Source organism: Nerophis lumbriciformis, linkage group LG07 (genome assembly GCF_033978685.3).
Source record: "Nerophis lumbriciformis linkage group LG07, RoL_Nlum_v2.1, whole genome shotgun sequence".
In the NCBI taxonomy this organism is placed as follows: Eukaryota; Metazoa; Chordata; class Actinopteri; order Syngnathiformes; family Syngnathidae; genus Nerophis; species Nerophis lumbriciformis.
Window position 1 is genome coordinate 8,466,416 of NC_084554.2, and position 16,112 is coordinate 8,482,527.

General features: G+C 39.5%; 1 protein-coding gene across 3 annotated transcripts in view; it reads left to right on the forward strand.

The window, feature by feature from the left end:
- The window catches only part of rnpc3 (RNA-binding region (RNP1, RRM) containing 3), a 39,140-nt gene extending 23,960 nt beyond the window's left edge, over positions 1 to 15,180 (forward strand). For 2 of the 3 annotated variants that reach the window (XM_061965877.1, XM_061965876.2), the window contains exons 11-16: positions 640 to 843; positions 918 to 1,012; positions 1,189 to 1,247; positions 8,043 to 8,175; positions 11,863 to 11,940; positions 14,865 to 15,180. In XM_061965877.1, coding sequence (XP_061821861.1) covers positions 640 to 843; positions 918 to 1,012; positions 1,189 to 1,247; positions 8,043 to 8,175; positions 11,863 to 11,931 — 560 coding nt within the window. In that variant the 3' untranslated portion in view covers positions 11,932 to 11,940; positions 14,865 to 15,180. The remainder of the gene's footprint in view (positions 1 to 639; positions 844 to 917; positions 1,013 to 1,188; positions 1,248 to 8,042; positions 8,176 to 11,862; positions 11,941 to 14,864) is intronic. The other variant, XM_072913452.1, reaches the window with a different exon arrangement.
- The last annotated feature ends 932 nt before the right edge of the window (positions 15,181 to 16,112 follow it).

A 16,112-nucleotide genomic window follows, 5' to 3' on the forward strand; every position in this document is an offset into this window, starting at 1 on the left:
ATGGAAACATTTTAAAGACTCCAGCCAAATGGGAACATTTGGGAACGAAAATCAGGATCACCCTTCAGGGGCGAAAGACTGAGTCAGAATCTGTGGAGAAAACGGAGAAAGAAAAGCAAACCTGGTGCTCAAAAACGAGCAAAAAAGAATATGCTGTTAGTGTTCTATTTTGTGTCCTCTTCTCCTGATGTTTTCTTCAAGATGCTTGAGGAAATTCTGAGAGAGCACGAGGAATCGCAGGCTATGGTGTCTATGGAAGAGCAGGGAAGTCCGGAAATGCTGATTCTTTTATATATTTTTTTGCTCATAATGTTAACCTTATCAGTTTTGAAGTAATCGTGGACAAAAACATGAAATTAAGTGATGATAAAAATAGTTTTAGATGTATCTACACTGTTTATGCAGGGAAATGGGCTCTAGTTTTGTAAACCAAGAGGGGGCAGCTCATCCATCTAGATTTGCGATGGAAAGGGGGCGTTCCAAGTACAGTTAGTTATCTGCCCATTACTCAAAAATGTATTAATATTATGGGAAATTGCGGCCAGATTAGTTTTCAGGCGCAAAAAATACACAAGAGAAATTGTTAGTAAAATCTGGACGCTATGGGTCCTTTGAATTAATAACCTGCTCTTTTGCCAGCACCTGTGAGCCCTTCAGAAATAAATGAGAGCAAGGCCACCGTCAACAACAACAACAGCACGGAGGATACAGTAGGATTTGGGAAGCTCTACCCCAGCACCCAGACATTCCAGCAGTGTGAAGAGCACAGCGACGACGAGCAGGATCTCCCGTCCGATGTCATCACAAGAAAAGAGCTTGAGAAAGGGCGTCTGTCAAAAGACGGTAAACCACGAGGGTCGCGCTCGATAACACACACTCAGATACGACCTCAAACTTTGTTTCCTTTTCCAAAACAGAGATAAAACGGATGTCAGTGTTTAAGAATTACGAGCCCGGCGAGCCGACCTGCAGGCTGTATGTGAAGAACATTGCAAAGCCAGTGGAAGAGAAAGTAGGTTGTTCTCTGGTGCTTGACCCACTTGTGTTTGTCCCTCTGCATGCAAAGTGTGTGTTTATTGCTGAAGTCATCACATTGTTGTGTTGCTGAATGTCAAGGTGAAAACATTCCATTATTAGCCCTGCTGCAGCTGTTAGTTGTTGTCTTTATTTTCATCATTCATCTTCCAGGATCTAAAGTACATCTACGGGAGATACATCGATCCCTCCTCCGAAACCGAGCGAAACATGTAGGTGCCTATTTTTTTTCCCTTGATAGCAACAAAACAGTGAAGTTTTAAGGACCGTTTTGATAAGACGGGAGCAGGAGAAGCAAAGATCTTGGAATCTACGCAGCCCCTCTTCTCCGTCCGCTATTTTTGACTCAGGCAATTTGTCACTTTCTCTTGAGAGATTTTAGTAATTCATGCTGACTTGGTGTTACGTTATTAAAAAAAGGATCCAACCTGACACACAGATCAGGAGGGATGTCTTTTTATGTTTGCGCATCAGCAGTACTTTAAAATAATATTCCACCAGGGCCAAGCCCAGCACGCATAACATACAGGACCAAACATTGCAGCACAGCCTAATCAAATCCAATTCTCTTGTGCAACATTTCTAACATGTTTGCCTTTAGAAAGATGATGAATTAAAATCACACTATTTACAGTGGTGAAACTGTATTCTGCAGTATATTAAGATAGTAGAGATGTGCCAATACAACTTCTTCACTTCTGATATTGACAACATAGACCTGTGTTTCTTGACTGTCCCGTCCCGATAATGGTTGCCCACAATATATATGAACATATATGTACAGTGCATCCAGAAAGTATTCACAGTGCGTCACTTTTTCCACAGTATGTTACAGCTGTATTCCAAAATGGAATATATACATTTATTTTCCTCAGTGTTCTACAAACAATACCACATAACTACCGGTACATGAGGCAATTCCTGAAGAAATTGCGTGTGAATGCTCCATTGCTAAAGTTGAACTGAAATCCTGGATTTTTTTTAGAATTGTTGTAGAGCACACAATTCCCAAACAGTTTGAATCAGATTAAAATTGTGGTAAATGTGTTACTTTGAAGAATGTCCCATTTATTTCAATGGGAATTTCCAAGTAATTTGGGACTTTCGGGAAAAGCAGGAATTTTTTTTAAAATGGTAAAATCTTGAATGTTCTGAGTGAGTTGAAATGGTTGGTGTTGGAGTTTTATAGTCGGTCAAGAAATGTTGACGTAGTAACATGTTGAATTGACAAATGGTATTACGGAATTTCGGGAAAACCAGGAATTTTTCCAGTTAAAAAAAACAACTTTGTTTTTTGTCCTGATTAAGAGGAATGTTTTGACGGTGGAACGGTTGAAGTGGGTTGAAAAATGTGGAAGAAGTAGTCGCCAGAAAAAAGGGTGGAAATAGGGCTTTGGAAAACCAGGAATTCTGGAAAATCCTGGAATATTTTTTAACTTGGAAAAAGGGTAGTTTAAATTTCCAGGATGGTGGACTCTGTTAAAGGTGGAATGGTTTGAATAGGTTGAAACATGTGGAAATGGTGGCAGTTTGAAAAATGGCCAACTCATTTTGAATGGGAAAAATGTCCCGGAAAACCTGGAATTCTGGGAATTTTTGGAATTTGTCAAAGCCCGAAAGCCCGCCATTCCCGAATAGGCTGAAAAGTTTGAAATCAAAACGGTTTGAATCGGGTGAAAAATGTGGAAGGTAGAGTGTGTCAAAATCTGGAGAAGAAGAAGAAGTTGAAGAAGTTTAATAAATAGATTAATTTTGGTGTAGAAAACCATGTGTGTGAATGCTTTGGAGCATTCACACAATGACTCAAAAAGTGTTTTTAGAGCTTTTTGCAAATGTATTAAAGGGGAACATTATCACAATTTCAGAAGGGTTAAAACCATTAAAAATCAGTTCCCAGTGGCTTATTTTATTTTTCGAAGTTTTTTTCAAAATTTTACCCATTACGCAATATTCCTAAAAAAAAGCTTCAAAGTGCCTGATTTTAACCATCGTTATAAACACCCGTCCATTTTCCTGTGACGTCACATAGTGATGCCGATACAAACAAACATGGCGGATAGAACAGCAAGTTTATAGCGACATTAGCTCGGATTCAGACTCGGATTTCAGCGGCTTAAGCGATTCAACAGATTACGCATGTATTGCAACGGATGGTTGTAGTGTGGAGGCAGGTAGCGAAAACGAAATTGAAGAAAAAACTGAAGCTATTGAGCCATATCGGTTTGAACCGTATGCAAGCGAAACCGACGAAAACGACGCGACAGCCAGCAACACGGGAGAAAGCGAAGACGAATTTGGCGATCGCCTTCTAACCAACGATTGGTATGTGTTTGTTTGGCATTAAAGGAAACTAACAACTATGAACTAGGTTTACAGCATATGAAATACATTTGGCAACAACATGCACTTTGAGAGTGCAGACAGCCCAGTTTTCATCAATTAATATATTTTGTAGACATACCCTCATCCGCACTCTTTTCCTGGGGGTCTGGCGGCAGATTTCTTTGACTTTATCGTTGGAAATGCATCTGCTTTGAGTGTCACAGGATATCCACACATTCTTGCCATCTCTGTCGTAGCATAGCTTTCGTCGGTAAAGTGTGCGGAACACACGTCCAATTTCTTGCCACTTTTGCATCTTTGGGCCACTGGTGCAACTTGAATCCGTCCCTGTTCGTGTTGTTACACCCTCCGACAACACACCGACGAGGCATGATGTCTCCAAGGTACGGAAAACAGTCGAAAAAACGGAAAATAACAGAGCTGATTTGACTCTGTGTTTGTAATGTATTTGAGAAAATGGCGGATTGCTTCCCGATGTGACGTCACAACGTGACGTCATCGCTCCGAGAGCGAATAATAGAAAGGCGTTTAATTCGCCAAAATTCACCCATTTAGAGTTCGGAAATCGGTTAAAAAAATATATGGTCTTTTTTCTGCAACATCAAGGTATATATTGACGCTAACATAGATCTGGTGATAATGTTCCCCTTTAAAGATTAAAAAAGAAATAGCATGAACGTAAGTATTCACAGGCTTTGCCATGAAGCTCAGAAGTGAGATCAGCTGCATCCTGTTTCAACTGATCGTCCTTGGAATGTTCCAACAGCTTAATTGTAGTCCACCGGTGGAAATTTAGGTGATTGAACACGATTTGGAAAGGCAGACACCTGTCTATATATAAGGTCCCACACTTGACTGCGCATGGCAGAGCACAACGCAGGCATGAAGTTAAAGGCATTGTTTCGAGGCACAAATCTTAGGAAGCATACAGAAAAATATCTGCCTTGAGAGTCCCAATGAGCCAGTGGCCTCCATCATTAGTAAGTGGAAGAAGTTTGGAACCACCAAGACTCTTCTTAAAGCTGGCCGGCCGTCTAAACTGAGCAATCTGGGGAGAAGGGCCCTAGTCAGGGAGATGACCAAGAACCTGATGGTCACTCTGTCAGAGCTACAGCATCCAGAGGGACAACCAACGCTTCAGCAATCCACCAATCAGGCCTGTATGGCCAGTAAAAAAACGAATGGCAGCCTGCCTGGAGTTTTTCAAAATGCACCTGAAAGACTGAGACTGTGAGAAACAAAATGATCTGGTCTGATGAGACAAAGATTGAAGTCTTTGGCGTGAATGCCAGGCGTCGTGTTTGGAGGAAACCAGGCACCGCTCATCACCACGCCGATACCATCCCTACAGTGAAGCATGGTGGTGGCAGCATCATGCTGTGGGGATGGTTTTCATCGACAGGATCTGGGAGACTAGTCAGGATAGAGGGAAAGGTGAATGCAGCAATGTACAGAGGCATCCTTGATGGAAACCTGCGCTCTTGAACTCAGACTGGTTCATCTTTCAGCATGACGACGACTCTAAGCTCTCAGCCAAGATATCAAAAGAATATCTTCAAGACAACTCTGTAAATGTCCTGGAGTGGCCCAAACTTCAATCCATTGGACATCTCTGGAGAGATCTGAAAATGGCTGTGCATTGACGCTTCCCATCCAACCTGATGGACCTTGAGAGGTGTTGTAAAGAAGAACGGACGAAACTGCCCAAAGACAGGTGTGCCAAGCTTTTGGCATCGTGTTCAAAAATACTTGGGGCTGGTATTTCTGCCAAAAGTGCATCAACAAAGTTTTGTGCGAAGGTTTTTGAGTACTTGTGTACTTGGGATTTCTTTGTTTATTTTTTCAATACATTTGCAAAAATCTCTTAAACTGTCAGGTTCAAACACTGATGACATCTATTAAACAGGACAAGAAGCAAATAATCAAACAGACACAGAATTCAATGTGGTTCAGTGAGGAGAAACGTGTACATCAGTACCCTTGCACAGTGTCATTACGCTCTAACAGAAAAAGGTTCACGTCTCCTTTATTTGGATATTCCCTGTTAACATAACAACAGCTGTTTCTAAAGGAATGGGGGGGGGTGTAAACAGACATTGTTTTTGGTCACATTAACACAAAAGAAAAAGATACCTATGGCGTCACATTAGTGCCAAAAATCCGAGCGCATGAAAACTGTTATCGCGCGCTGATTCTCCACTTCGTGCGCGCGCGCGCAAAAGGCCACCACGCGTGCGCAAAAGGGTGTCGCGCGCGCACGAAGTGGAGAATCAGCGCGCGATAACAGTTTTTATGCGCTCTGATTTTTGGCACTAATGTGACGCCTTTCTGCGCGCTCTCTGTGTACTCCTGGCATCTCTCCTCGCGCTGTCATGTTTCTTTTTGGCACTTTGGGGGCGGGTATGCTTAGACGGCCCCTCCTTTCTGATTGGCTCTGAGCATTTTTCATATGACCAATCATTCTCCAGCGTAGCAACGTTGTAGCCATCTTACCTCGGACATCTAGCCTCAATCATTGCATTGATGTCAATGGTACATGTACTAATTAAATTACCATAACTTGCTCGATTTTCGACCAATTTACCAACGGTTTGCCTTGTTACAAATCTTATTACATGTAGATATGACATAGGATGCTGTACCTGTTGAAATTACCTCTTTCGCTTAAAAAAAAAAAGACTTAATTGTGCAACATAGTTGTGTAGGGTCAGTGTTAGTCAGTTCTCTGATTATTTTAAACTGTTTCAGAATACATTATTAAAAGCTATTTTTAACATTTTAAAAACAAAATTCAAAGATTATTTCATAAATTTTATGGCTGAATCAAAAGAAATTCCATAAATTAGAAAACAAATGTTCAAGAAGAAGTGAAAATATAAAATAATGTTATGGTTGGATGTTATTGCTGGTGGACCAGTTCTGGCTGAAAGATGTGATTATGGTGTTTGTTGTCTTATTATTTATTTGGGTCACATTTTGTATTACCCTGTATTGTGTTTATGTGGTATGAAATAACCTTCATCAGCGCGCGACATTTTTTTATCCACTTCTTCCTCCGTAAATCTTGATACATATTGACGATGACCCGCCCTGCTATACTTCTGATTGGCTCTGAGCATTTTTCAGCATTTTTCGCCTGACCAATCAGAAAGAAGGGGCCGTCTAAGCAAACCCGCCCCCAAAGTGCCAAAAAGAAACATGACAGCGCGAGGAGAGATGCCAGGAGTACACAGAGAGCGCGCAGAAAAGCGTCGTGCGCGCGCGCAGAAAGGCACCGCGCACGCGCAAAAAGGCACCGCGCGCGCACAGAAAGGCACCGCGCGCGCGCGCAAAAGGGCACCACGCGCGCGCAAAAGGGTGTCGCGCGCGCACGAAGTGGAGAATCAGCGCGCGATAACAGTTTTTATGCGCTCGGATTTTTGGCACTAATGTGACGCCATAGATACCTCGGGCTTGGACTGGTCCTGGATCGAGCTTGGGCAGGTCTTGGATGACAATAGATAACCCCTCCCGTCTCCTCCCATCGTACACAGCGGAATTTTCCAAGCCTTTGGCTCGGTGCAACAAAGACAGCTTTCGTCTGTTCACTGGGAACCCAGAGAACGGAAAGTTTTTTTTTGATAATTTACATACAATTTTTCTGACATAAACGTTTTTACATTATAATTTTGGGGTATTGGGCCACCTGGGCATAATACAACAGAATTAACATTTCAATGCAACCCGCTGGATATTTTCAAACTATATAAACAATTCCAATGGTAAAATCTGCACTTTTGAGTGACATACAGAGCTCTGGCAATGAACTGGGAGGGTTAGTGTGGGCGGGGCTTGTTTACAGAGCAAAAAAGCCTGATAGCGAGTGTCAGACGAAGGCAGATTTCTGCAACAAAGTCCTGCAGAACAGTGATATGATATCAAATATGTGAATGTTTCTTTTTACCCTCTGAGTTTATGTTTTGCCATGTTTGCATCTTTGTTGTTTTTGCTCAATTATAAAACATGTCGATCAAGGAGGTGGTCACCAATGCAATTTGTTGACATATATAGCAAATACATAATATAATGTTTGATAAAACAATGTAATAAGAACTATTTAAAACTAAAACACACATTCCTTAGTATTTATTAAATCTAAAAGTATAATCTTTTTTAAATTTAAGAAATAAATAACTAACACCACTGAGTTCCCCCATAGTTGTCCAAAGGAGATATAGCAAATAATACATCTTTACTCTTAATTAGATTGTTTTGGTGTATTTAACAAAGAGTCCAAAGTCAGTGTATGATCCTTTTTGAATTGCATTTTTGTCAAATGGAAGCGATTAAACATGCCTCGCCAGTAGAAGGGATCGCGCCTAAGCTTTAGAGGATCGTTCTGGTTGCATCTCATCGCATTTTAAAAGCCCTCAAGAGTGTCGTGCGGGCTCGAGGAGGCTGCTTTTTTTATAGACGAAAATGTAAAGCATTTTCATTTCCTGCTATGATATTTTCAGACCTTGCCGGAGTGCTGTAAAAGACCTGTTTTTGTAGACGAAGCACAGTTTCCCCTCCGAGTCTAACTGCTTTTCTGTGCAGTAGAAGAAGGGAAGCAGATTATTATTTTTTTCTTAGTGCAATACCACAAGTGATAACGTCTCCCGTGCTTCCTGTTCCTTTGGCAGGTTTGACGTGTTGCTAATGAAGGAGGGCCGGATGAAAGGACAGGCTTTTGTCGGACTTCCCAGTGAGACGAGTGCTGAAAAAGCCCTGCGGGAAACCAACGGTTTTGTTCTATACGACAAACCCCTGGTGGTTGTATCCTTTTCACTTCTTCGTATTTTGTAGCGGAGCGCTCACTGCTCCCCTCACCTCCCAGGAGGTGGAACAAGGGGATGGGTCAAATGCAGAGGGTAATTTCACCACACCTAGTGTGTGTGTGACTATCAGTGGTACTTTAACGTTAATTTTAACTATAAGAGTGCCACAAAAATGGATTTGTTTCTCAGCAAATTGTTGTGCTTAATGCCCAAGCTGTTTGTTTACATGCTTTTTTTTTTTATTTCTCTTTGCTATTTGGGCTTATTGGACCCTAATTAGAATAAAAACTAAGAATCATCTTTTTATATGATGTACTTAAGTCCATAAGTAACAAACGTATACTTCATGTTTAGTGCATACTTGCCAACCTTGAGACCTCCAATTTCGGGAGGTGGGGGGTGGGTGCGGGGGGCGTGGTTGGGGCGGGGGTGTGGTTGGGGGCGTGGTTGGGGGCGTGGTTAAGAGGGGAGGAGTATATTTACAGCTAGAATTCACCAAGTCAAGTATTTCATATATATATATATATATATATATATATATATATATATATATATATATATATATATATATATATATATACATCCCCGCGACCCCGAAGGGAATAAGCGGTAGTAAACGGATGGATGGATGGATGGATATATATATATATATATATATATATATATATATATATATATATATATATAAAAGAAATAATTGACTTTCAGTGAATTCTAGCTATATATATATATATATATATATATATATATATATATATATATATATAAAAATAAAAGAAATACTTGAATTTCAGTGTTCATTTATTTACACATGTACACACACATAACACTCATCTACTCATTGTTGAGTTAAGGGTTGAATTGTCCATCCTTGTTCTATTCTCTGTCACTATCTTTCTAACCATGCTGAACACCCTCTCTGATTATGCATTGCTGTGTGGCACGCACAAAAGTGCTTTCATCAAATGCACTAGATGGCAGTATTGTCCTGTTTAAGAGTGTCACAACATTGCTGTTTACGGCAGACGGACTGCTTTACTGTAGACGTTCTTTATATTGTGGGAAAGCGGACTCAGGTCCGCATGGAGCTGGAGGGGGCGTGGCCTCCAGCTCCGCCTGAATTTCGGGAGATTTTCGGGAGAAAATTTGTCCCGGGAGGTTTTCGGGAGAGGCGCTGAATTTCGGGAGTCTCCCGGAAAATCCGGGAGGGTTGGCAAGTATGGTTTAGTGACATGCTAATTCTTATTTTTACACTTTTTTTCCCCAAATTCCATTGTATGTTATACTCTTCTGACACCACCAGATGGCAGTAAAAGTGTCCACATAAGGGCCATAAGACCCCAATTCAGTAGTGTACACAATTTTGGAAATAAGAGCTAAAAGGTGCTGTCCACGCATGTGGCCAACTCAGTCTTTAGAGGTTTTAAATTAAGTTGCAAGCAAACATTGGAGTTACAAGCATCCTCGCCATGAGTTGGCGTAGTAAATGTCACAATGAAAACTGCAAGAGCCGCCCAAAACAACTTAAGTGGATTTCCTTCCAAAAAAAAAATCATCTACCGTATTTTTCGGACTATAAGGCGCACCTAAAATCCCTTCATTTTCTTACAACTCGACAGTGCGCCTTATAACCCGGTGCGCCTAATGTACGGAATAATTCTGGTTGTGCTTACCGACCTCGAAGCTATTTTATTTGGTACATGGTGAAATGATAAGTGTGACCAGAATGTGGCAGTCACACATAAAAAGTCGTTGTCTCAATTGTTGGATATGACTTCAAACCATAACCAAGCATGCATCACTATAGCTCTTGTCTCAAAGTAGGTGTCCTGTCACCACCTGTCACATCACGCCCTGACTTATTTTGAGTTTTTTTCTGTTTTCCTGTGTGTAGTGTTTTAATTCTTGTCTTGCGCTCCTATTTTGGTGTCTTTTTCTCTTTTTTTGGTATTTTCCTGTAGCAGTTTCACGTCTTCCTTTGATCGATATTTCCCGCATCTACTTTGTTTTAGCAATCAAGAATATGTCAGTTGTTTTTATCCTTCTTTGTGGGGACATTATTGATCGTCATGTCATGTTCGGATGTACTTTGTGGATGCAGTCTGCTCCACACACTGTAAGTCTTTGCTGTTGTCCAGCATTTTGTTTTTGTTTATTTTGTAGCCAGTTCAGTTTTAATAATACCTAATAATAATAATAATACCTGGGATTTATATAGCGCTTTTCTAAGTACCCAAAGTCGCTTTACATGTAGAACCCATCAATCATTCACACCTGGTGGTGGTAAGCTACTTTCATAGCCACAGCTGCCCTGGGGTAGACTGACGGAAGCGTGGCTGCAATTTGCGCCAACGGCCCCTCCGACCACTACCTTTCATTGTGTGAGTGGCACCGGGGGCAAAGGGTGAAGTGTCCCGCCCAAGGACACAACGGCAGCGATTTTTGGATGGTAAGAGGCGGAGAGCGAACCAGCAATCCTCAGGTTTCTGACACGGTTGCTCTACCCACTACGCCATGCCGCCCCCAGTTTTAGTTTCATTCTGCATAGCCTTCCCTAAGCTTCAATGCCTTTTCTCAGGGGCACTCACCTTTTGTTTATTTTTGGTTTAAGCAATAGACACATTTTTACCTGCACACTGCCTCCCGCTGTTTCCCACATCTACAAAGCAATTAGCTACCTGCTGCCACCTACTGATATGGAAGAGTATTACACGGTTACTCTGCCGAGCTCTAGACAGCACAGACACTCAACAACAACCCATCATTTGCAGACTATAATTACTGGTTTGCAAAACATATTTTTAATCCAAACAGGTGAAATTAGATCATCTCCCACGGCACACCAGACTGTATCTCACGGCACACTAGTTGAAAAACACTGGTGTAGACTGCAATATGACTCAAGTAAACAACACAAACATTTTCATTGAAAATATAGAACATTACACACTGCGCTCAAAAACCTATCAAAATGTTTTAGTACGACTTTGGTAAGCTATGAAGCCGCGCTGCTTGATGGATTGTACTGTGCTTCAACATAGGAGTATTATTATGGTTTGTGTATAAGGTAAGACATATTATCTGGTGTTTTGTTTCGCAATATTGTGCAAAAGCAAGGAAAATCGACAGGTAATTATGCATCCTTTTTGAATGAATCTTTCTCGTGAGTACAATCTTTAGCAATGTAAACACTGGGGCAGAGCTGCAGAAAGATTGGCTGGGCTCTGCAGCTAATCAACCTATCGACGGTAATTTAATTAAGGCAAATATCGGCCTTGATCAGATCCCGTGTTTTGGAATAGGGACATCTCTACTTCAAATAATCCTTTTTTAGGTTTGGCTCCCCTGTTAAGTGCTCCCCAGTCACATGACCCTACATTTCATCACTCACCATGAGTGACAGTAGCTGTCCGCAGACCTCAAGGAAAAGGCAATAGCTTCAGTCTTATAAGAGGGGCATTTTCAACCTGGGATTTTCTGGCATTTAGTGGCAAACAGCTGTGGCCTTTTCTAAAATGAGATTAATATGAGACAGCGAGTGACAGGAAGGGAGCATGACGTATGAACATGGCTGCTGTCTTGATGGGGTGTTAAAGCAAGACATTACTTTTACCTGGTAGAGACAATTCCTTATGTTTGTAGAAACTTTGGTAACCCCTTAAAGCGCCTTAACTACAAACCACAGCAATTTGCTCGATCCGCCAGACCAAAACAGGACAACACAGATGCCAAGAAAGGAGCGAAGCAACGATAAACTCCCCAGGTATGTACAAGTTCAAAAATATTTAAATAATCTTTAATAATAATTTTAATAAATGCAGTAACTCATGAATATAATTTCCTCAAATAGTGGGCTTCTGCTATAGTAGACGGTAGACTTAATTAACCCTTGTGCAACCCGAGGGCCCAAAACAAGCATTACGGGAGTTTTTTTTCTAGGTACAAACCCCGTTTCCATATGAGTTGGGAAATTGCGTTGGATGTAAATATAAACGGAATACAATGATTTGCAAATCATTTTCAACCCATATTCAGTTGAATATGCCACAAAGACAACATATTTGATGTTCAAACTGAACTTGCAAATAATCATTAACTTTAGAATTTGATGCCAGCAACACGTGACAAAGAAGTTGGGAAAGGTGGCAATAAATACTGATAAAGTTGAGGAATGCTCATCAAACACTTATTTGGAACATCCCACAGGTGAACAGGCAAATTGGGAACAGTTGGGTGCCATGATTGGGTATAAAAGTAGATTCCATGAAATGCTCAGTCATTCACAAACAAGGATGGGGCGAGGGTCACCACTTTGTCAACAAATGCGTGAGCAAATTGTTGAACAGTTTAAGAAAAACCTTTCTCAACCAGCTATTGCAAGGAATTTAGGGATTTCACCATCTACGGTCCGTAATATCATCAAAGGGTTCAGAGAATCTGGAGAAATCACTGCACGTAAGCAGCTAAGCCCGTGACTTTGGATCCCTCAGGCTGTACTGCATCAACAAGCGACATCAGTGTGTAAAGGATATCACCACATGGGCTCAGGAACACTTCAGAAACCCACTGTCAGTAACTACAGTTGGTGGCTACATCTGTAAGTGCAAGTTAAAACTCTCCTATGCAAGGCGAAAACCATTTATCAACAACACCCAGAAACGCAGTCGGCTTCGCTGGGCCTGAGCTCATCTAAGATGGACTGATACAAAGTGGAAAAGTGTTCTGCGGTCTGACGAGTCCACATTTCAAATTGTTTTTGGAAACTGTGGACGTCGTGTCCTCCGGACCAAAGAGGAAAAGAACCATCCGGATTGTTATTGGCGCAAAGTTGAAAAGCCAGCATCTGTGATGGTATGGGGGTGTATTAGTGCCCAAGGCATGGGTAACTTACACATCTGTGAAGGCGCCATTAATGCTGAAAGGTACATACAGGTTTTGGAACAACATATGTTGCCATCCAAGCAACGTTACCATGGACGCCCCTGCTTATTTCAGCAAGACGATGCTAAGCCACGTGTTATAACAGGGTGGCTTCATAGTAAAAGAGTGCGGGTACTAGACTGGCCTGCCTGTAGTCCAGACCTGTCTCCCATTGAAAATGTGTGGCGCATTATGAAACCTAAAATACCACAACGAAGACCCCCGGACTGTTGAACAACTTAAGCTGTACATCAAGCTAGAATGGGAAAGAAATCCACCTGAGAAGCTTAAAAAAATGTTCTCCTCAGTTCCCAAATGTTTACTGAGTATTGTTAAAAGGACACAGTGTTGAACATGCCCTTTCCCAACTACTTTGGCACGTGTTGCAGCCATGAAATGTTAAGTTAATTATTATTTGCAAAAAAAAAAAAAGTTTATGAGTTTGAACATCAAATAGCTTGTCTTTGTAGTGCATTCAATTGAATATGGGTTGAAAAGGATTTGCAAATCATTGTATTCCGTTTATATTTACATCTAACACAATTTCCCAACTCATATGGAAACTGGGTTTGTATTTAAAAAAAAAAATAATTCTTAGTGTTTTTGATTGCAACATTGATAGAATAGGATAAAAACATGAAGTATACACACGTTCTCATAAAAAATATTTTGGCCCTATTAACTCTCATTAGAGCTGCTATCTTTTAACAGACTGTAATCCTGGTACATGATTATCCTTTTCTATGAAAACCAAATGAACCAAATTTATTTTCAGAACTTTGATGAGCGTAATCAAGTTAAACTGCCATTAAACATCTGAGATGCAATGAAAATAATCGTATAGTTATGGTGTTCGTTTATTTCTAACATGCATGCACTTCCAATACGATGCATCACATATTTCCAGTTTCTCATGACAGCATGTCCGAAAAGGAGTATGGAGAAGCAGAGTTTATTTAATTGTAGCCCTTTCCGATTTATAGAAATTTATAACACATTTGTTTGTACTCAAATCTGTTAGACAAAAGTGAAAAAATACACGCATACATAAATAAGTACAGTAAATGAATAAAGAAGTATAAATAAAATACATAAATAGATAAATGATGATACAATAAATAAAATATATTTTATATCAGGGTTGAATTTTTGCAGACATAAACAAAAAGTCTGATTAAAATTTTTCCAGATTTAACTTTTTTTTTTCTCATTAAATAAATGTGTGTGTTTATTCTCCCAGCATGTGTAGATCATACAGTATATAGACATATTGTTTTGGTTTATTGGGTCAGAAAAACTAACAACAAAACGACAGCAATTGCATGCATCCGAGCACAGCTGCACACGTCTTTGGTAGCAGTCATGGCGCCTTGTTTAGTTGGCCATACTGTTTTTATACGAGTCTAGGCAGCAGTAATTACTTTTTATGCACCCGTTACGCAGTCCAGATTATTCCATTTAAAATAAATATAAATGGTTATACTGTAGTTATTTACCTGTGTTTTATTATCTTATATTATTTGCGGGGAAATTGAAAGTTTATTTTTACTTAGTTATAAGTTGGATTTACACCTTTCACAGGGACAAAATATTATATTCTTCATATTATGTTACTTTTAAAAGAAAGGACTAATCACAAATAGGTGCCCGCTACATAAGTGACCCTATATGAGGAAATGCTACAATTGTTTTTCAGCAATTGTATCAGAAAAAAGTGCCGTGACTCCGCTTTCTTTTACATTTGTGTTTATACTTTATTCATTCAAGATACCAAGGCTTGGTTTTGTGGGCCAGCAGAAGCATTTGTATCCTTATTTGAGCATATCCTTTGGAAAAATACTGAAGAAAAAGAGGGCACTTCTATTTGTGGAAGGAATGGAACATGTTGACCTTTTAAGTTCATTGACCTAAATCCACAAGAACATGTCATTGTTTTTCTATTTTTATTCATGTCTTGTTGATTTAATGCGCTTGAATGGTATTTTAAAACATTCTCTACCTAATTTTTTAACTGATTTCAGGTGATGGTCATCAGACGTCGGCATCTTTTAATAAATAAAAACAAAAAGTACTGTATAGAAAATGAGTTTGTCTCTTTTAATATCACATAAAAGACAAAACACATGCTACATGTTGAGTGCATTTCAGTCCCAAACATCAAGTAAGTACCACACACACATTCTTGTGTTACCTTCTTGAGACCTATGAAAAATGCCTACCTCTTTAGGACCACCCTTTCTAGATATATAAATATTTGTATTTACAACATTAATAATATATACATAATATGCAAATATTTAAAAAAGTAAACTTTTATTTAATAATTTTTTTTGTTTGTAATTGTTTTTTAATCTTCATTATTTACTTTGTTATTACAGTATGTCCCAATATACTGTACATACATATATATATATATATATATATATATACATTTTTTTTAAAAAATTTTTTTAATTTTAATTTTTTTAATTTTTTTTATTTTATTAATTTGGCCAGAGGGGGCGCATTTCAATTTCTTACACACACTTGTTATTACATATGTTGGCCAAAGGGGGAGCACTTTTAAAAGCGACACACAGTCAATTTGAAGAATCCCTCCTTTTTGGGACCACCCTCATTTTGATAGATTTCACCACCAGGGGTGCAAATGAGACATTCTCTATTAGATGCAATGGTTTTCTGTGTTGGGACCAAGATTTATGTCATCACTTGTTCACACCTCCTCATATGGAAGGTACTTTTCCTTGTTGATGTCTCAAGAAGGGTAAAAATACAAGAACACACACACACATTTTTGTATTTGTTACCTTCTTGAGACCTTCGAAAAATGCCTACCTCTTTAGGACCACCCTTTGTAGATATATAAAGATTTGTATTTACAACATTAATAATATATACATAATATGCAAATATTTAAAAAAGTAAGCTTTTAGTTAATTATTTATTTATTAGTTTTTAATTGTTTTTTAATCTTTATTATTTACTTCGTTATTACAGTATGTCTCTATTTATATA